Consider the following 22,155-nt stretch of genomic DNA (forward strand, 5'->3'; position numbering starts at 1 on the left):
TGAGAATAGTCATACCACCCATGACAATAGATACTTTAAAGCTAGTTTACTTTGCTTATTTCCACTCTGTGGTGTCTTATGGATTAATCTTTTGGGGGAATTCAACAGACAGTAATAAGGTTTTTCACATGCAAAAGAAAATAATTAGAATAATGGAAGGTGTCAAAAGCAGGGTTTATTGTAGAAAATTGTCTCGTAAATTTAATATACTTCCACTTGCAAGTGAATTCATACTCTGCTTGCTATAATTTGTGGTGGAAAAATTGGATAATCTTAAAAGAAATACAGATGTACATAATTTAAATACAAGACGTAAACATGACCTATGTGTGCCAAATGCTAACTTTACTAAATATCAGAAAGGGGTGTACTATACAGGTATCAAGTTGTTTAATAATCTTCCACCAACAATTAAAAGTCTAAATTATGATATAAAGGTATTCAAGCCTGCATTGAAAGATTACCTCTTCACTCACTCTTACTATTCTGTAGACGCTTTCATCTCTGCTGAAAATCCATAAACTTTATGTATATCTATAATCTATATGTAAAGTCACTTTTGTATTTCTATTTAAAATTCTCAGGTTATGTACATTGATATGTGAAACACGTACTTGTTATTGTGTCGAAAATACAGAAGTTTATGTATATTGAATGAAGTCCTGAGGTTTATGTATATTGCAGAAAATGACTTGTTCTCCATCCTTTGATTGAGTCCTAAGAAGGATCTATGGAATGTAAATAAACTCTACGCTCTAACATACCTGAATACTGCACTTTCCTAACCAAGTCACAAACACTCCAGGTGCCTCATTCTGTCTGGTTCTTCACATCTCCACCTCCACCTAAGCTGCTTCCCCATCACGCACACAACTGATCTTCTGAAACACTGATATTCAGATAACTTTGTCTGCCATCTCTTGGTAATATTACTCCACACACTACAGATACAGTTCACGAGAAAGTTGCCACTAAGCACATCCCCTGATCTCAAGCTCCTCTTTCAGACAGACAAGGCACTCACACTGAATCTATAACAGTACACCTCCTCTGAAAGCAAGGAGATCGCATGAGGGCCTGAGGTCTTCCTTGTGGCATTGTGAGGCATGCTATGAACACCCCATACTTGGTCACTAGGAATCAAAAGTGGGCAACTGTGGTGTGGTGTGGTGGCCACATAACCAACATTACAACCTGTAACCCTAGCTGCTTACTTCTAGCTTCTTCACTGCGATAAGCTCTTGCACAAATTTAAATCAACAGCTACTGAATTTCCACATGCAAGTCACAAAAACAGAGGCTGCCACCACGTGTCTGTGGGTCATCCCAACCGCATCGCCTGATGAATTGTGTCCATCATGCACAATAATCATGTCAGCTCCCGGTGCAAAGTCTTGCTAACTTCGTAGTAATGGACTCGAAACTGCGTAACGGCTGGAGTATCCCATATGCTTGCATTCACGCCTGTCTGAAACAAAACCATGTACAGAAATAAACATCCGCATTAAGAGACCAGTATTAATTCTTACTACGAAGTCACTCTACACCACATTAATAACCTACTGGCAACTAATCCGGCCTTTCGTGCAACCAAAATATTTCCCACTTTACGTACTTCACACAGGGGAAAGATGACAAACATCAGTTCAAATAAACTTGCAAGCCCTGGCAATATAAGAGAGTAAATCTGCACTCGACTGGGCATGCATCCTACCACCACGCCGTCCGAAGTAAACAATAACAGCAGAGGAGCTGCGCCATTTTCTCGCAAGCAGGGACGGCAACGTCTGAAAAACAGCGAACACATCCCGCCACCGGCGGAGCACGAGGGATATTCAATGATCAATATGTGCGCACCCTGACGAACTCCTCTGCCATCTAACGACAAAAGGGCTGAAGTAGATGTCTTACCTAGCACACTCCACTGCACTGCCGAACGAAATGCTGCCTGAAATACCACTCCACAAATTGTAAAATCATAAGCAGAAACGGGGTTGCTGGAAAGTACTTCCGTAACCGCCATTAGTTACATCTTAGCCCTTAAAAATGACAGGAACTACAAACAAATGAAGGCGAAACACGCCTACCGTCACCTATAAGAAACCAACTACCAAACATAATCATAACCTAAAATCATTTATGAAACCAACCACACGGAACAACACCTAGGATCGTAAAATACAGCTCAATCAACTTAGCACGAAGCACTATGAAACAAATAACACACATTTCGTAACTAGATCGCCTACATTCTGGCACACATTGCCTCTCGGTCACCCGAATTGTTACTGAACCCAGCGACGTTTCACACCCTGCTTAGATCAAAACCAGACACAAATCTTTAATACCTACACGACTATCTATAACACAAGACACCGAGTGAAAGCGTCCACTGCTAACCGTAGTCTCGGACACGAACTTCCACTCGTCAGACTTCATGTTGGCATGTAGACACTCAACACCTCACGCGGATTCAGCAGCGACATCTTCCCTGTTTATTCAATTCTTGGAACTAAATTTGCAGAAACTAATAAGATGAAACGCGGGCTGCGTCAATTAATCAGGCCAATCAACATCACATATAGAAAACCAACTACCAAACATTTCCATAACCTAAAAATCTTCCATCATTTATGAAAACAGGTAGGATTTCGTAAAATACTGCACAATGAACTTAGCGCGAAGCATTCTTAAACGATTATTCCATATGTCGCCACGGGATTGTACTGCACGACTCTCTTTAGCACACCGACTGACTAAGCCCACTGGTAACCGTACTTACGAACACGAACTTCCCTTCGTCAGACTTCATTATGGCACTTGCAGCACTCAACACCTAATACGGACATTCCCTGCTCGATAATTTCTCACAACTAAATTTGCAGGAGGGCGTAGACCTTCTGCTTGTTCACTTATATATTTAAATTATATCCTTTTATTGAGACATGAATAATGCAGTCATTCGAACTGATGAATCTAATATGAATTATTCTAAGGCTCCTTATTATCATCATAATGTTACTAAATAAGTTTAATAAACATTAAAGTTCATTGTCTTCACACAAAAGGAACATGTATTTAATTCAACCTTTTGAAACTCCATGAAACAGAGTCTTTCTTCCAAGCTGATGGTCACTCAGCTAGTAAAGTAAGTCCCGCCTTTCAAGGAACCCAAAGGTTTGTTGCCAACTGGTCCTTATTGTGAGCCACAAGAATACAGTTCACAGCTTCCCATCCTATTCCAATAAGATGAACTTTAATATTATCATTTCAACTAAGCCTCCATCTCCCATGTGGTCTGACTGATTAAATTTTTTTATCTGGATAAGTTTAAATGAATAACAATGAAGTGCCTGTTTCCATTTGTGATCCTTACAATTACTGATTCAGGATGCTAATCTACAGGTCATCCTCTCAACCACAATGCTGTAAAAGCTGGACCACATAGTATGTAAACACTAAACTCACTTCCAAACAAACATTTATTTTGACCTATCTAAAGAATTAAACAAAATTAAACTAACCAATTATAACTTTAAATTCATTACGTAATTTCAGTGCCAATTCACAAAGTCTCTTGTTTTAATTTCATGCCAGAAAATCAGCTATCACTCCCAGAAAAGCAAGTAAGCTCTTATGCAACTGGGGAATGACAAAAATCAGCACATATTAAAAATTCTCTCTTTTTGATTCAGACAAAACTAAGTTACATTCATCTACAGAAAAGTTATGAATGAAAAATCCACACTTTAGGTGCTACAGCAAGAACAGGATATACAATAACAGAGTCATAGCTCTATACCCTTAACATGACAAACAATCAAACATGCAATATTTGAAAATGAATAAGAAAAGAGTGAACCAACTCAAATCAGCTAATCTTCAAGACAAAAATGTACATTATAACATTTTATCTAAACATGAACAATTATGCAAATTTAAGACAGGTTTTATTTCAACAAAAATTCTGATTGTGGACTTTATTGTAATAGTGAAACTGGCATATGTTCCAAGAATTTATAAATAAGAACAATAAATTAAATAAATCACCATCTCAGATGGAAATTTTATTTTAAAACATAAAATAATATTTATAAGTCAAAGAGATTAAATATTGCACAAATGTTCAAATCTTAGAAATCAGGTGAAAACTTGTTAACATGTGGTACTTTGTTCACTGGCAGTAAAAAGGTTCAAGTAGGAGTCTCTAACCTTACAAAGTTGGTCTCTGGCTCCTTGCAGATACAGTTTATGAGACCCAAAATGCCATTGAGTGGTGTATCCTGAGCTACAAGGATAATGCGATGCTTAGTGTTGCTTTGGATGACAGTCTGCATTTGTGGCAGCCAATCATAGTTCTGGACTGCAATGTAGATCACAACTGGATTTTCCACCATCAATCCCTGAAACAGATTCCACATACGCTTTCTACCAAAATATATATTCTAACAAAAAATCATTTAGTTTACCCAAAGTTTCTTGATGAGCTGATGATCATACTGCCACCTCTGGCTTAACTGGGATTACTTTTTATTAATCATTTTATGGAACAAATCAATGTATTACTTATACAGCATTAAATAACATAATAATTACACTGGATGAAGTGAAAAGTATAAAGAAGGATGATTCAGTATGACCTGTACATTGATTATGTTGTTGTGGGTTGTGATGCCTTGTAGATTTATAGGTAGAATCCAAGATTTCAGAGAAAACTACTGTTTCTACCTTCAGCCTTACACGGTGTCATAACCCAGATGACTATCATCATATTGTCATCTTTACCATAGTGAAAATGTCAGATCTCACAAAGCTGCACAGTGTTCAATACGTAGAAGGGTAAGCATGCTGCTCAGGCGCATGACTCAAACAAGTTAATTGCAGTTTCAGAGCATAATCATACTCTAAAACGGGTCTCTGATGCTCTTGTCAACCCAAGGTGGTAGATTTCCTCTTATATTATGAAATGGAATTACATAACTTGTAAAATTTACTGTAAAGACATTATCCTTATTTATACAAACTGAAAATCTCAGAATGCCTTTTCAGTAATTTCACTCACATCCATACTTATGTCTTTTATTCGAGTTTTACTTTTAATCAGTTAAACACATACACATATAAAAGAGGCTAAAAAGCAGCATTACAATAGACTTATAGCAAAATCAGACAATAAAATAAAAACAACATGGAACATAATAAAAAGGGAGACAGGAAAAATATATTTATCAGAACAGATGCCATCTCTTCTAATAAACAATGAAAAAGTAAATGATCCTGGAACAGTGGCTAATGCCTTCAATAAGTTTTTTCTAACAATTACTGAAAGCTTAAATTTAAATCAAACAGGGACAGAAGATGCTGTTTCCATTTTAAAAGCTGCATTTCCTGTAAACTTTTCTGGCTTTAATATCATTCCAACCACCGAAACTGAGGTGAAAAGTGTAATAAATTCCCTCAAATCAAAAAACTCATCAGGTTATGATGAAATAAGTAAAATTTTGAAGGCTTGTTCAGTTCTAATTAGTCGTCCATTAACCCACATTTGTAATCACTCATTATACACAGGCATTTTCCCTAACCACCTTAAAATGTCTGTAGTACGACCACTGTACAAGAAAGGGGACGAAACCAATATGACAAATTACAGACCAATTTCGCTTTTAACTACTTTTTCTAAAGTGCTTGAGAAGATTATGTACAATAGATTAAGTCATCATATGCATGCTAACAACATATTAGTCCAGGAACAATTTGGCTTCAGGAAATGTGTATCCACTGAAGATGCTGCTTTCAAACTAACAGACAATGTGCTTAAATCTATTAACCAAAAAATGCATGTTGGAGGGAACAATAAAACATGGAGTTCCCCAAGGGTCAATTTTAGGTCCCTTGCTTTTTATAATATACATAAATGACCTTCCTCCAATAATAAAAACAATAAATACTTCAACAGAACCCATAATATTTGCTGACGACACAAGTGTCATAATTTCAAATAAAAATTTTGATGATTTCTGTTCAACATCAAACATAGTTCTGTCTCTTATGAGTAAATGGTTTACTGCTAACAAGCTGACCCTAAATCTAGATAAAATTTATAACAAATAACTCACCACAATGTGTTTTAAGTATTGGTTATGATGCGAAGTATATACAAGAGTCGATAAACACAAAATTCTTGGATTTGAAAATTGATAATCACCTAAATTGGACTAATCATATTGATAAACTGATACCTAAGTTAGATCTCTGTTGCATGTCAGCAACACTGACACACTCAGATCAGTATATTTAGCCTATTTTAACTATTTAATGAAATATGAAATAATTTTGGGGGGAAATTCATCAAACATCAAAAAGATATTCACTTTACAAAAGAAAATTGTTAGGTTATTGGCTGGTGTAAAACCTAGGAATTCATGTAGAAGTCTATTTAAGAGATTAGAGATCTTAACTCTTCCATGTGAATACATATTCTCATTAATGAACTTTATTGTAAATAACCAAGAACTCTTTCAAACTATACACCATGTCAACACAAGGAATAAAAATCAGCTCCATAGACCAATTGCCAACCTCTCACGTTTTCAGAAGAGTGCATATTATGCAGGGATCAAAATTTTGAACAATCTATCATCAAATCTCACAAGTCTCGTAAATAAAAAGGCACAATTTAAACCAGCATTGAAAAAATACTTAATTACACACTCCTTTTACTCTGTCGATGAATTCCCAATGTCTACAGATAAGTCGTAATTTATCCTTTGTATTTTTGTGACATTTATATGACTTGTATTTGTATAACATGTATTGTATTATTATTACGACTTATTCTACATCCTATTGTCATCTGACTAACTTATGGATCCATGGAATGTAATAAAGATGTATGTATGTATGCAAGAGTCTTTCTGCCTGTTGTTTTTTGGGGTGTGAAACTTGGTCTCTCAAAAAAGAGAAGAGAGTTTGAGAGTACAGGTCTTGGAATATGTTTGAGATTTTAGAAGAGATCCGGTAACAGAATACTGGGAACAATTACATAATAAGAAGCTTCTTAATTTATTTTTTAATTAAAACTTTTAGTGCAGTTGAATTAAGAAGGATGTGATAGGCGATCATGGAACATATATGCGGCATATGAGAAATACAAAGTTCTGATCCAGAAATGTAGAGGAAGGAGACAGTTTGGGAAACCTATTAAGAAATAGAATGATAATAGCACATCTAACATTTCTGAGGAACTACTGGCATACATAAATTACAGTATGTGATGTATTGCAGGCAGCATTTCACACAGCAGGTCAACGGAGTGTGCTTCGACGTAGATCTACTTCAGACCCATGGTCGGTAGATGGCAGCAGAGTCTGTTACAGTGCGCAAAGAATGATAATCGAATATCCCTCATTCTCCCGCGATGGCGGGATGTGTCCGCTGCTTTTCAGATGTTGCCATCCCTACGTACGAGAAAATGGCGTAACTGTTGTGTAACTTTTCTGTCCACTGCATTTCTTCTGTCATATATATTGCGAGGTCGTGCAAGTTAATGTGACGTTATTTGAGCGTTTGTTGAATTTATGTGTGTTATCTTTCCCTTATGTGGAGGACTTAAAGTAAGAACTATTTCGAACATGTCATTTCATGCAATTTATATAATCTTCATACATTCTACATGACTTCTGCTTTGAAGTGACTCAGAATAAATAACAGGATTTTGTGATCACAGTGATGAGTATTCAACTCTCATAAGAATAATCAAATTTACGATCAGTTGAACAAGTTTCGGTTTCTGAAGGAAGAGGCTGTATTACAGAGAGAAGAATATTGGTGATTTCTATCCTAGACCCTTATAAATTAATTATTGTAGCTGTTAATTTTATAACAGAATAGTAAGACAAAAACAGAAAATACAGTGGAGTCTGTATAAATTTTATACAGGCTCTCCAAGATGATATTGAAACACTGCAGCCAAATGATAACAACACAGAAACTGCTGAACAATGCTGACCGAAACTTTGCAGCAGAGCTACAATTACAAGTTGAGATACTGGTTGGGAAGTGGAAGAAGTTGGTAGAAGGAGCAAAACATTTGTTTGAAAGATGCTTTTAGAGGGAAGTAAGATGGTAAGTTGGATATTCCCACACCTGGTTTAAAACCTGGCCGTAATATTGGAATAAAACCTGTAATTGTCTCATTCTTGCCATTTTAAAGCGCACAGCTAAAGAAAATGACCTGTCTGTGGTGAACGCATCTTTTCATGTGTCTCACTGGTCTGTGCAACCGTATGGAACTGGTATCAGCAGGATGAAGTATGTAGGTATGTATACAGCACTTCAGCTCACTAGAGAGTAATTATAATCAGGCATACTATAAAGTATAGATAGAAGATGATGGTGTTGTTCTTCCAAGTTGTGGTGCTCTGTGGATTTGGAGAAACATACTGTCTTTGAAATTTGGTGTCTTCCTATGAGTCTTCTTGATGTCGCAACCCAAAAAAAACAACATTGTCACTTTAAAATCTATAGTAATTTGGAGGAGTTGCAACAAATGCTTCATTTTACTGCCAGTTTTCAATTTTATACTTCAAATTGATCACTTCATTTAAGTTGGTAAATGTGATTTCAATGACAATATAGAAGTTGTTACCTCAGTAGATCAATGCCAAAAATAACTTTGAAGTCTGATTCTTAACTTAAAGAGATTCTGTTTATGATATTATGAACCTCCATTAAAATATAGTTGTATTATATTGTGGACATGACAACTGTTATATATGTATGTGTTATTATAGGTTGTATTTGTTAACAGAAACTGAATGGTTTAGTGCTATCTGAAGCAAGATGCGTAACTGAAACATTGCACATTCATATTTCAGGTTATGTCTTTGGTGGTGATGTGTTAAGGTTCTTCCATGGGGGTGATGAATGCCTCACCATTCCATCTACTTGGACCGATCAACCTGGACAAAAGTAAGATTTGTGTTATTGGAAGGGATGAAATACAGTTATGAGGTATGGTCCTTTATATGTTTAGAAAGGAATTGTTTTTAAAGAAGATGGCTATCTGCTGGGATGTGGCGTCGTGTAGTCTTGCAGATATAGACGTGTGTTTTGGAGGAGCTTACCATCTCCGTCATCAGAGTGATGATGCAGGCAATAAGCTCCTCTGAAATGTTGGTTGATATATACCATATTACATGGTGCTATATCCAAGAAACAACCATCTTCATACTCATCTTGAAATTATCAGATCTCACTGGAATATTTTTAATTTTTATAATTAAATTTTTTCATTCTAATTGTGTTAGAAATTGATTATTTAGGAAAACGGGATTTACCCTTCATGTCCAAAGTGTTAGGTTTGTGATGGTCAATTTAAATTTTTAAGCAGCTGGTATGGTAATTCTGTGTAGCCAGTCATGGTACAAGTCTGTAACAGAAACCTGGGGTATGAAGACAAAGAGTGGCCACGTGATAGTTACTCCGTTGGCAGACGCACGTGGAAATGAACACAGAATTTTTTTTTTTTTTGTGTTATGTACTTAGAAACATGCTTCAACCTGAATTGAAACCTGTGATTCCAGTCTGAATGGTCCATATCATAGAACGCACAGCCATGGTGATCTGTTGTATGCAATTAATTGTTAATTTCTTTCAGCATTGTTGTTCATGGGGGTGGCAGTGTAATGAGTCAAGCTAGATCGCTGTGGTGACTGGAATTGGCAAGAACCAAATGGGCAGGCGGCTTCATCAACTGGTATCATCCGATGAGGATCCGCCACCTTACTACTGTTCGATACTTGGGAGTTAATGAGAACAATGAGCTCTACCTAGTAAGAAAGTATGTTAACTATGGAAGATAAATAGCATAACCATAGAATAAGAGAAGTATGGATTTTACAGAAATAGGTTGTGAAGTTGGAACTGGCTCAGGGTTGTATCCAGTGGTTGACATTTGCATTAGCAGTGTTGAACCATTGGATTCTACTGCCAGTAGAGATGGCTGGCAACTGAGAAGTCACATAACCCATATTAAAATATTTGCTGATGGTTTCAGTTCAATACAATTTAACTGGATTAATAAAAATAACAATACTGCTGTGAGTGTACGAGGCCCACACATGGCACGTCATGTTTTAACCTCCTCGCACCAGTCCGTCAGTCGCCTTACAGCAGTTGAAGTGCAAGGATAATTTCTTCAGAAGTGCAAAAAAGTGTTCGACCATTTCATTCTTACTTAACATGGCCATCATGAGTTTATGATTACATTTCCAGATTCTCCTGTGCCGAAGAAATTGACAATTTCTTGTTTTTGGTGAACTGTTTTTTCTGTAACAGGAACTCTACACTGCAGTTCATTAAATTTGAGCGAAAGCTTGAGTGCGTGAATCACCGAACACAATGGACATTAGCAACATATAATATAAAATGTATTTTTGTTTTTTTTCTGATTTAAGCTTAATTTATTTTTATTTAGAATAGAATGTGTGTCAGGAATGGGTTGCATGACTTTACAGTCGTTCTGTGCATATGCTCATATAAACAGAACTTGGGCAGAGGTGGTAATGATGTTTTAGGTTTTGTTCCTCAGAATCTGAAGCAGTTTCATTTCTGCATTACATGAGATTGAGGCCTACATGCATTATATACAACGCCTGACCCATCAGTAATTATAAACCTTATAACATTTAACTAGAAGGACCCCAAGAGTAAACAGTCTTGCAAAGATTTACTACAACCCAAGTATAAAATATCCTTACTATTATAGGTTTATGACTTACAGTTTTTTCTTCAATTTCTCCCAATTAGAAAACAAATGATTTTAATGAGTTGACACGTATTGTAATATCGTACGCTCTTGAACAGAACAGCTGGGCAACTGGTGTTAATAGCTTTTGCTTTGAAAGTTAGGATGAGAGTATATTCATCTCTGTATTGGAAAAATTCATGTAACATTTTACATTTTTGCACGCAGAGATGATGCTACACTTGCCACGTCCACTTTCTGCTTGCGACAAGAGAAGGATGACCTAAAAGTGGTCCTGGAAGAAAAGGATCTAGAAGTGATCGGAGCTCCCATCATCAAATATGGTGACAGTACTGTCATTGTGCAGCACTCAGATTCAGGGCTGTGGCTCTCGTACAAGGTCTGTATACGTATTGTCCGTCGACTAAATTGGGTCATAATAGATGTGGTGGAAAGTAAGGTGTTTACTTTTCAAGTTACCAGATTTGTAACGTAAGAATTTGAAATAATTATATTATATTAAATAAGTGTTGACAAAGAGAGTTGCAGTTTTACCTGACAGTCATTGCACAATGAATAATAATGTGGCATTGTAACATGCAGTTATGGAGAAACTAAATACTATCTTACTGAAACTGTTCAGAAGCAAAATTTAAAATGTTTCTTCAAAGAAAAAAATCTTGTTAAGGACACCATAGAATCATTGCACTAATATGAAGTTTAATAAAATAAATGAAAATAAGCTGTAAAATATTTATAGCAGATTCTGTCACAGCCTAGCATTCACACTAAGATAAATTAATTTTTATAAAATATTTATTCCAATACTGCACTTTCTTTCTTTCAGTCATACGAGACAAAAAAGAAAGGAGTTGGTAAAGTTGAGGAAAAGCAAGCTGTACTCCATGAGGAAGGAAAGATGGATGATGGTTTAGACTTCAGCCGTAGTCAAGAAGAAGAATCTAGAACGGCCCGTGTGATTCGAAAGTGCGGTTCTCTCTTCACCAACTTCATCATGTATGTGTCTTCTGATATACTGCAACAAGGAAAATGAATGAATGTTAATGAATGAGTGAGGGAGAGTCTTAACCTTTATTGTCCTTGCATCATGGCTTATGCACAATTCATTTGGCCATGCATTGCAGTAGTACGATCATTGCTGAATCATCAAGCCAGTAATCTGATAATGCAACATTTAAATTCTGTATTCGTGTATAATAAAATTGTGGCTTTGAGATAGCTTTAACATTATATTTAATCGTATAATCTATTTGTTGTTACCTTCTTGTATTTATTATTGTGCTGTATCTGTAATAGGCCTTTTGGATGTTGATGCAGCACACTAATAATAAAGAACTTAATTAAAATGAGACCAAAGGGCCGTATTTCATATTTAATTTTTTACAGGATAGTCTGAACTTATATTGTACGTAAATGTCTGAATTAATGTCATCTTTATTCGATCAATAGTTATTTATAAAAATTTGAAAGGAAATTTAAAAATGTACAAGCATTAATTTGCTGTGGTAAACTTCTGATTATCCAGGCTAATGAAGATAAGATGCATGAATAATCAAAATACATGGATACTCAAAAATATTTCTTACTGCATTCACAAATCCGCCACGGTGGTCTAGCGGTTAGAAAGCTGGCCTTGTAATCCTGGGGTCTCGGGTTCGATTCCCGGCGGTGCCCGAATTTATAACTTGTGTTGGGTAAGGCCGTGGTCTAGGCAACACGGAGTTTTCCTCCGTGGCATCCCAACAATTACTCCATTCCCACACAGAAGAAGGCAATGGCAAACCACTTCTGGATCATCTGCCAAGAACGTATATGAACAGGTCCCAGTCCGAGAAAAGGATGGAAGGATCCTGTTCATATGGACCTGCCGTCAGACAGAACACCAAATAAAAAAAATGAAGTAGAAGAAACAATGATATAACTTGATAATTACTACAGTCAATTTTGTTGCCCTTCTTGTAAATTGGTAGACTTCTTCCACAGCTTATGCAATTCTTCCTTATTCCAAATACAGTTAAAGAGTTTCTGGATCTCAGAATATAATGTTTTATCTCTTCCTTGAATCAGTTCTGCCAGAATTTGATCGCTACATGGCAGTTTTTATCTTTTAACTTTCCAATAGCAATTTCAACCTCAAGAAAGGTACTAATGGATCAGCTCTGTGTGTTTCTGTCTGCCAACATGATTGGCCCTATGTATGTTCAATAACTGAGAGAAGTAATTCTTCCACGTGTTCAAAATGTTGTGGGAATCTGCAAGCAGATTACTATTCTCATCCTTTATCAAGTTACTTCTAGGTTTGTAACACTTCTTAAATCCATTTATATCTCTTAAACATTTTTCAGGAGAAAAATTCACTATAGTTAGACTAACCACATACATGATGAACGTCTTCAGACTCCGAGAATGATCTATGTTGAATCTTGAAAGTTATTCCGTATTTTGGCAAAAATTTCAGTTGTTGTCTTCGGTGTGAACAACACGTGGTTGGGTGTTTTGAAGCCTTATATAGAACAGGCGGTACGTGACAAGTTGAATGTGATGAATCTGATAGGCAGAACAGAAGAGTAGGCTGTTATCCAATTGGTGATGAGCACATGATTGAGGAAAAGAGGTGATGAAAAGTTATATAAAGACACGTGGTAATGAGAAAAAGCGATACAAGCAATTTTGGTGACCATGAGACTAAATTCCGGAAATGCTTGCTACTTCTCAGTCCAAGATATTTTGTCTTCCCGTCTGATTTCTAAGAACTTGAAAATTAAAGTATACAAAACAATAATCTTGCCCGCTGTTTTGTATGGGTGCGAAACATGGTCTCTCACTCAGGGAGGAACACAGATTGCAGGTGTTTGAGAATCGGGTGTTGAGGAGGATATTTGGGCCTAAGAGGGAAGATGATGGGGCGTGGAGAAAACTGCATAATGATGAGCTTAAATATCTGTACTGCTCCCCCAGTATTGTGAGGGTGATTAAGTCGAGAAGAGTGAGATGGGCGGGACATGCAGCGCGCATGGATGGGACAAGAGGTGTGCACCGGGTACTGGTTGGGAAACCTGAAGGGAAGAGACCGCTGGGGAGACCTAGACGTAGATGGGAGGATAATGTCAGGTGGGATCTATGGGAGATAGGAGTTGAAGGAGACTGGATTTTGTTGGCCGAGGTCAGGGTCCAGTGGAGGGCTTTGGTTAATTCGGTGATGAACCTTCGGGTTCGGTAAGCCATCTAGTTAGTTAGTTAGTTATGTGACTCAGGAAATGTGATGATGAAAGGGTTTCAATGACTATTTGGGTAGGAGAAGAGTGTATTTTTATGAGCTGCAGGTTTGGGAATACACTTTTAATAATTCCATACAGTATGTTTATAAGTAGCATAGATAACATGACACTAATTTCAAAATACATTACTATTAAATTAATATACCAAGTAAATAACAACACATCCACATAAGAATACATGCATATATGTTATTTTCCATATGCCTAAAAGTTTATACTCATGACCATACTTGAAATTTACATACATGATTGCAATAGTATAAATTACAAAATTAAAAATTCATCATTAGAGTGGAAGGTGTGTGTCGAAAGAAATTATTTTTAATTCCACTTTAAATTGTTTACTCTTAGCTGATATATGTTTATTAATTAGATTTTTATACTTCTGGTATTTGTACCAACTGCGCAGTATGAGGCAAATGGGGTACTAGTTGTCAGATTGCCCGCTCTTAATTTACTGGTCTGCAAATGAGACTTTGCAGAGCACTATTGAGTTCACTCAGTGATATTCATGTATAATAATGTTTTCACAGACTCAAAATGAGGAACTGTACATGACATCTGATTGTTTCAGACTGATCACAACCGCACGATGCTATTTCAAGTTGGTCGCATCGATTTGAGGCTCATCAGTCCAGACAGAAAGCAAATTCTACTGCACAAGCACCTGAAAGATGTTGCTAGCTGCATCCAGGTACTGATGGGCTGGAGGTTATGACCTGGAATATGTACGTGAAAGTGGGTTGAAAAGTAATGCCTCCTCTTAAATAACACGTGAATTGGAAGGAATCTTTTTATGAAACAAAAACGTATACAAAATTTAGAGTTTATTCTTCAAAATCGTACATTATTTTCCTGCAGTTACCTTCTGCTTCAATGCACTGATGCCAACGATAAATTAATATTTTTTTAAAATCTATTCTTATAGAGCTCTGAGTTTTGTTTGTGCAAAAACTTGTCTCACAGTGGGCTTGCCCCATAAATGTTCCTTGAGCTTAGGGAAGAGATGAAAATCGCTCAGTGCAAAGTCTGGGCTATATGGGGGACGAGGTAAGAGGGAAAAAGCCAGGCATTTAATCGCTTCTCGTGTTTGAGCTCTCAGTGTGGCGACTGCATTTTGGGATGTTGCTGATTTTATGTAATGAGGGACAACCATTAAATCTGAACATTGTATCTAATCCTTAAATAAGTTGACAAAAAGATTCAAAAGAGTTGATAACAAAAACCACACAATCCTTCAACATAACGCTAGATCTCACACCAGTACTTGAACACGAGAAGCGATTGAATGTCTGGGTTTTTCCCTCTCGCATTATTCCGCATACAGCCCAGATCCAGCAAAGTGATTTTCATCTCTTCGCTTAGGTCAGATGAAGAAGTGAAGTCTGCTGTGAGATAATTTCTTTGTGAAAACTCATAGCTCTACAAAAATTTATTTAAAAAATTTAGTTTATAATTGGCATAAGTACATTGAAATAGAAGGTGACTGTAGAAAAATAATGTATAATTTTGAAGAGTAAACTCTAAATTTTTCCTATGTTTTTGTTCCGTTGAAAAATTCCTTCCCATTCATGTTTTAATTAAGAGGAGGCAATACTTTTCAGGCCATCCACATAATTTTATATTTTAATGTTATTGAACATGGATCACAGCTCTGTCCAGCTGGCTTCTCCATGATGGGGGGGATGGGGGATACCCTGTTTCCATATGATAAATGTTAAGTCTGGTAACGTTCACATAACCTCTCCTCATTTGAGTCTTTTGTGTACATTTTTAATTGATCAAGTGAATACAGTGTGCTTACACAAGATGTCCTGGAAGCAGATCTGGCTATGCACTTCCAAGTCAGTGAAGAGTTTTACTAACATATAGAATGACAATGGGCTTTCCGTTGTCATCAGTAATAGGGAACGTGCACATGGACAATTTCGAAACAGTTGCACTAGAACAGAGTAACATGAAACCTAATGTTTGGCTCATGCACATGAATGGGAAGATATTAACTTTTTCCTTACACTCCAGAAAAATTTAAATTCATTACTGAATCGATTTCATCTCTCCGTCCCAATACATAATCTATGTTCACACTGCATTTTTTTTCCTATCTTGTGGTGTAATCTTTTTGTACTGCCTAACAAGTCAACACTAGTTTCAGCACTAGAACTACATTCAGTGTGTGTGTCTCACTGTGAAAGTTTGAATACATTATTATACATACATGAGATTCAGATTCTTATTGTGTCAAGCATGAAAATGAAATGACTGTTTTTCTGAGATGATATGTCATATAGTCTGGTACAAGTTTACCAACATTTCAGAGGTGTTTACAGCCTCTATCAGCAGGCATAGAGGTGGTAAGCACCTTTGCACTGTTGGTCAGTTTCTACCAGACTATATGTCATATCATCCTGGAAAATGTCTTTGATAATGGAGGCAGTAAACGCCTCTGAAACATCAGTCAATTTCTACCAGACTACGTGGCGCAACATCCAGTCATCTTTAGTATTGTGCATAGTTATTTTCTGTGAATTTTTAAGTCATTTTTGTACTAGTATTAACATCTGACATGGTGTGAGAATTTTTTTGATGCTGAATTTAAAGTCCATATGGTGTGGTGGCGTAAAGCAGCACTAGATTTAAAGAACTTTGTCATTATAGATGTCTTGGCATTATAAACACTTTATTTAAAACAATATTTTAGGTACTCGTGGCACCAGATATGAAAAAGACTGTCTACCAGTGTACATGGCACAACAAACCAAAATACAGCCATCTTCTTTATATTTAAATTCATATTGCCACAGCATAAAAATTTGCTGGTTTTAAATTGCTTTGTTAGCATAAGCAAACACTGAATTTAAGTAGCATAGCAAATTGTTAATAATGTCTTCTTATCTACATTTTAGCCTCTCGTGTAGCCTTAAGATTCCGTTTGACATATTTCAGTGTTGTTTTTTTAAATATCTTTAAGGGACTAAGTCAGAAAAACTTGCTGTGATGGGTGCAAACTTTATGTGCAGGGAATCAAGAATGCAGACCACTTTGGGTTCATCTGTCGAGAGTTGAATGTGGAGTCGTACATTGGATATGTATTCAAGTGCCAGTCAGAATCTGTAGCTGATGATTTGGTAGCAGGTGAGATGGACATCTTTATTTCCAATGTTCATTGGTACAAAAGAATGTGAGCCACATCTTGTAGCATCTTGACTGGGAATTTATTTTTGAATATGTTCTGGAAGATGAATTGATAGAAACCATTTCTCATTACATAGATTAATGAATTAGCATTACCACTGGAGTAAGTATAAGTTTATCTCTGTATTTTATAACTTCATTTTATCGGAAGAACCTATTCTTAATGTAGTATGAAACATTTCGGAGAGTTGAAGATGGCTGATTGTAGCACCATGTAGTCTGGTAGAAGTTTACTGATGTTTCAGAGATACTTGCTGCCTCCATCATTATTGTGCTCATGACTTCTACCAGACTACACAGCGCAACAACCCAGAAGTCGGCCATCTTCATACTTGCCACCACGAGAACCTCAAATCCTACTTAATTTGGGGCGGAAGGGGGGAGGGGGTTCCAACCACTGAACTATTCTACTAAATTTGGCTCAGTATCTATTACTGTTCCTAATAAAATAAAAGGACCTTGGGAGATTCAACCAGTACAGGTCTTTTTCGACATTATTCTTTTGCCGGTTTTAGTAAGCCATAAAAACTCTTTTGCCCTCCATATGCTGCCAGCATCAGTTAAGATGTACTAACCCATGCAGCACCTCAGGTAATCCATTCTTACTTGCATACCACTGCTGTAACTATGTAGATAAGATTTTGATCTTGCTGATAGTTTATTTGTATGCCTGTTAGAAGCATTATTTGTTTGCTGTAAGTTCCAGTGACATTCTCTACATCACATTGAGCGGATGTGGCATGTATGCAACATATCTCTAAAGACAGTGGACTCTTGTGGTTTCAGGAAAGTTCAATCCTTGCGGCAAAGGAAACAGTCTGTCATCATCATCCTAAAGTACACACTATGGGTGGGATATCAAATAGTTTATATGGCAGCTGACAGATGACAGCACATATAGTTCATATGGCAACTGGTAGATGGCAGTGTGATCTTTTAATCTGAAAGATGTGATGGACAGCCCTTGGCCACAAAGTGTTCTTTGCGCCATTTCTCTATCAAATTCACCTATTATTCCGATATTATTGAATTTATGTGATAAATGTTTTGCGTTCTGTCCAGTTTTTCAGATAATGAATTTTGATGTAACTTGCTTTCATAAATATCATTATTTAAAAAATATAATAAGTTGTAAGGAACAATAATTTGAAAAATAAACGGCTTCAAGGATATTTAATAATATTCTTTTTGTGAACAATGATTATGTGGCATTGGAATTGAATTAATTATAATCTGACTTTTTTTTCTGTGTTCTTAACATGCTCACACAGCTAAGCCATTTTTAACAAAATTCTAACATTTTGAAGTATTACATTTGAGAAGTGATTGGCAGTTGATCAGTGATTCAAGGACTTTCGAAAGGTACCTGCATACACTATCTAGTTACAGGATGTGAAACTGTGTTCTCAGTTTTCTGAGAAAGGCGCTTTTTGTCTTATCAGGGCATATTCCTATCATCGCTGTATGATCCTGGTCAAAGAGCAGCATGCCTTTAGAAGTCAAAACATAACGCTTTCAGAACACACTTTGAGCATGTAGTTTTATTCTGTCACTGCGTGCAGTTACCTTAATGGAATTCATTGAAATTTGTAGGTCATTTGTCATTCATATCTGTGGAACATGAAGTACTACTGAAAATGACTGAGAGGTAAACCAGTAGCCAAGTACCTGGGAGTGAATGTGTTAAACATCTGACATAAAAATTATAGAATTTTGTGATGAGAATGCTGTATGTTGTGTACTTTCTGAGGCTGTCTCATAATTGACTCATACCATTACTTCGAATGTTGCCAATCCTTTGTTTAAATGTCTGTTGGTATGCTTCCACAGCAACAAGACAAGCATTTCTTGCCACGACAGAGGCTCAGCTACGTGAGAAGCTGCCAGTGCTATCCTGTGAACACTGTCCAAAGGTGTGGTACCACAAGCTCTGTGCCGAAGCAGAAGGTGAGTGTGTAATGAGATAATGTTCGTAATATATATCGTAATATTTTTTACTTGAAACAAAAATGTCGACTGCCTCATGTGAGGGTTATTTTTATGAGTCCAGTGTCTGTTCCTTTATCGATCAATGACGTACTGTCAGCAATGTTTCTACTGAACAGATTGTTTTTAAACTAGGTATGAACATCATTACATTGAATGTCGCTCCAGACATATTTCTTATATTCCTGTCTCTTCAGTGGTTCCAAACTTGCAGCCATAGCAGTTGTTTCCTAGAAGGACCAGTTACTAGTACAGTTCTATCTTTTTGTATTTTACTTTAGGCATGAGGAATGGCCTAATCCAAGGACATGAAACCTCTTTGAGACTGAGTGCCATAAATTCTAAAAATGTACAATAAAAGCTTGTAATGTGATCACACCATGCCCCCCCCCCCAGTAACATTTTTTAATAACATATATTATTATTTTGTACACATAGTACATTATAAGTAGCAATAAAAATTAGAAACTGTAACAATAGTACAAACAACTTTATTTATAAATTTAAAAATTTCCAGAATAACATATTTCTCACTGTCAGTGAGATTTTTGTTGCTGGATTTTAAATAATTTTAATTCAAGTCACGCCGTTGTGTGGTGACTTAGTCAGTGACACTAAAATCTGTTGCTACACGTGGTATCACACTCTCTAAGTCTACTAATGATATTATATAACATTTGTCTCCTTTGTAATTTGCAAAATGTATTTTTTTTGTCTTCAGACAGTGCAGAACTTCTTCCATGAGCCCAGGCATTTAATATAAGCCTGCATTTAAATTCCCAATAGTGAATGTGATAAGACAGCATACATTGTCTCTTTCTTGATTAGCTTTGTGTATCTTAAGGTGCGCCAATTGACATCAATAGTAAAATGTAAAGGTAAAGTTTGTCCCACTATACGCCATGTAGGCGTTTGGGGGGGAGAGGAGGTATAGCTCCTCTCTTCCTTGACCTCGGCACTAGATGGGGGTGAGTGATCAGCATCACGCCCCGGCCGGCTTTACCCCCGGGAAAGGACCCCGGTACCCATTGTAGAGGAGGCTGGGTGGGCCCCAGAGCCGGTCTGGACGCAGAGGCTAGAGGAAAAATCCTCTGCCCCCGTCGGGGATCGAACCCCGGCCGTCCAGCCCGTAGCTAGTCACTATACTGACTGAGCTATCCCGGCTCATTGACATCAATAGTACTGCCTTTAATATTATCTTGGAGTAGAAAAGAGAATTGTCCTCTCTACATCTTGTTTAGTGTCCTGTAAAATACAGAGTATCCCAAAAATATGTATGCACATTATAATATGGATTATTAGCCTTGTTATTCATCTTCATGTGTTATGTTTATGAGGGGAGTCTAGTGTGGTCTACACTTAACAGATGATACCATGATTCATATACACAAATGGTGGAGGGTTGATTGAGTTTCAAGCAATGCAAATTCATTGAATGCCTGTATATATCTTTTTGGGACAGCCTGTATCATGAACTGATGTAAGCAATACTCCTGAAGTATCTGCAGTTTTTTTTTGCTGGATCAAAGATATTTTGAATTCTTCCTAGATCATCAGACCTAAAGTAGTCATAAAAATTCTTTACAGTTGATTTACTTTGTCTTCGCCATATTACGCTTGTATCTAACACATGCACACTTTATTTTAGTGAGCACACAACTTCTGAGAAACATCTTCCGTCGCCTGGAGTTGTTACCAGAAGAAGAGCAGTCTGTGATATTAACTAAATTCCGAGGAGTAGAGACCTCAAGTCTCCGTGAGCAGAATGAGTTTCTCATGATGCTGCTGAGAGCACACTGTGAAGGAAAGCAAGTTCGCCACACTCATGACACAGCTGAGAACCGCAGCGAGTTCCTTAATCAGTACCTGGGAGGGAGTACCATCTTCATGAAGGCCAAACGTTCCCTCACAAGCTCATTTGATCAGCTGCTGAAGCGCAAGGGCTCACGAGATGATTTTGGACCAGTTGTGAAAGAATTGAGTAAGGTAAAATAGCATGTTACTGGATCAGTACCTGAAACTTAAATTCTGCCGTATTGCTTCTTTCAAGTACTTCAAAATAATTTCGCTCATGTTTCGTCATGCTGCCATTATCGTAGTCTCTTCTTATGATGGGGTGAGACTTTGTCTCTGTGGAACTGTGGCTGCTAATGGGCCCATTCTCCATCCCCCAGATGATACATGAGTGAAATTATTTTGAAGTACTTGAAAGAAGCAATACGGCAGAATTTAAGTTTCAGGTTATTGCGCTGTGTAGTCTGGTCGATGTTAACCAACGTTTCAGAGGTCATACTGCCTCCGTCATCAGGGCGATGAGTATGAAGATTTCTGTCTTCTGGGTTCTTGCGCTGTGTAGTCTGGTCGATGTTAACCAACGTTTCAGAGGTCATACTGCCTCCATCATCAGGGCGATGAGTATGAAGATTTCTGTCTTCTTTGTTGTTGCGCTGTGTAGTCTGGTCGATGTTAACCAACGTTTCAGAGGTCCTACTGCCCTCGTCATCAGGGCGATGAATTCATACATACGTACTTAGTTACTCAGTTGATTACTTAATCAGTTAGTCACGTAGTTAGTTGGTAGTTTAGTAAATCAGTTATGAGGTTAGTTAATCAGGCAATAATATCGTCAGTCAGCTAGTCAGTGAAGTAGGTACAAATTCTTTTCTCATTACACTTGAACTCCGCTAATTTAGTGTGGTTTTTAAATTAATGTAGTATTGAAGCTTCTCTGCTAACTCAACTGTTAGTAAAGCAGACCACGAGTATGTGAACCACGTGAAATGTGTGCTTCTCCATTACAGTCGCTGTGATGTAATATGCATAAGGCCTGTTAACCAGAAATCGGTTGCAGTGGAATTGTCTGCTTCTCGCTGTTTCGTTTCTCTGATTTAACTGCCTCTCGTAACTACGCATCTCATGTGAAAAATT

The 22,155-nt window shown here is 37.0% G+C and overlaps 3 protein-coding genes and 1 long non-coding RNA gene across 17 annotated transcripts in view; 3 read left to right on the forward strand and 1 right to left on the reverse strand.

The window, feature by feature from the left end:
* Positions 1-2,485, reverse strand: part of LOC147871610 (fatty acid synthase-like) — a 32,185-nt gene extending 29,700 nt beyond the window's left edge. Inside the window, exons 1-2 of one of the 6 annotated variants that reach the window (XM_087360606.1) lie at positions 2,353-2,485; positions 765-1,468 (exon numbers count right to left, since the gene is read on the reverse strand). The gene's annotated coding sequence lies outside the window, so the exon portion shown is untranslated. Of the gene's footprint in view, positions 1-764; positions 1,469-1,563; positions 1,763-1,911; positions 2,040-2,352 lie in introns of those variants that run through there. The other 5 variants (XM_087360608.1, XM_087360607.1, XM_087360610.1 and 2 more) reach the window with 5 other exon arrangements.
* Positions 2,486-2,568: 83 nt separating this feature from the next.
* LOC147871612 (uncharacterized) lies at positions 2,569-6,908 on the forward strand. Its single transcript, XR_015538609.1, has 2 exons — positions 2,569-2,643; positions 3,391-6,908. It is a non-coding gene; the product is annotated as an uncharacterized LOC147871612 (long non-coding RNA).
* Positions 6,909-7,619: 711 nt separating this feature from the next.
* On the forward strand, positions 7,620-11,998 carry LOC147871613 (ryanodine receptor-like). 3 transcript variants are annotated; one of them, XR_015538607.1, is made up of 5 exons: positions 7,620-8,124; positions 8,213-8,318; positions 8,877-8,970; positions 9,659-9,833; positions 10,976-11,112. XR_015538607.1 is itself a non-coding variant. In XM_087360645.1 (5 exons), the coding sequence occupies exons 3-5, from the start codon at positions 9,768-9,770 to the stop codon at positions 11,799-11,801; spliced, it is 453 nt and encodes a 150-aa protein (XP_087216771.1). In that variant the 5' UTR covers positions 7,620-8,318; positions 8,905-8,970; positions 9,659-9,767; the 3' UTR covers positions 11,802-11,998. The 3 variants fall into 3 exon arrangements, 1 of the variants encoding a protein (XP_087216771.1); XR_015538606.1 differs by having other exon boundaries at positions 9,659-9,841; positions 10,976-11,111; XM_087360645.1 differs by adding an exon at positions 11,595-11,998 and having other exon boundaries at positions 7,620-8,318; positions 8,905-8,970; positions 9,659-9,841; positions 10,976-11,147.
* The window catches only part of LOC147871614 (TBC1 domain family member 4-like), a 259,104-nt gene continuing 248,571 nt past the window's right edge, over positions 11,623-22,155 (forward strand). For all 7 annotated transcript variants that reach the window (XR_015538604.1, XR_015538603.1, XR_015538605.1 and 4 more), the window contains exons 1-5: positions 11,623-11,764; positions 14,621-14,740; positions 17,067-17,181; positions 19,072-19,188; positions 20,876-21,213. Coding sequence is in view for 4 of the 7 variants with exons in the window: in XM_087360629.1 (XP_087216755.1) it covers positions 14,639-14,740; positions 17,067-17,181; positions 19,072-19,188; positions 20,876-21,213 (672 nt within the window). In the remaining 3 variants the exon portion in view is untranslated. The remainder of the gene's footprint in view (positions 11,765-14,620; positions 14,741-17,066; positions 17,182-19,071; positions 19,189-20,875; positions 21,214-22,155) is intronic.

Source organism: Zootermopsis nevadensis, unplaced genomic scaffold (assembly GCF_977971745.1).
Source record: "Zootermopsis nevadensis isolate Lab colony 2312 unplaced genomic scaffold, Znev_1.0 Znev_ptg000045l, whole genome shotgun sequence".
NCBI classification, from domain to species: domain Eukaryota; kingdom Metazoa; phylum Arthropoda; class Insecta; order Blattodea; family Termopsidae; genus Zootermopsis; species Zootermopsis nevadensis.

What these genes read in the sequence shown, in the direction of transcription:
- LOC147871613 (XM_087360645.1), top strand. Translation starts at nt 9,768, where the DNA reads ATGAGGATCCGCCACCTTACTACTGTTCGATACTTGGGAGTTAATGAG. An exon ending in GAGCTCTACCTAGTAAGAAA is followed by an intron (nt 9,842 to 10,975) that starts GTATGTTAACTA and finishes TTTTGCACGCAG; the next exon opens with AGATGATGCTACACTTGCCA. An exon ending in GGCTGTGGCTCTCGTACAAG is followed by an intron (nt 11,148 to 11,594) that starts GTCTGTATACGT and finishes TCTTTCTTTCAG; the next exon opens with TCATACGAGACAAAAAAGAA.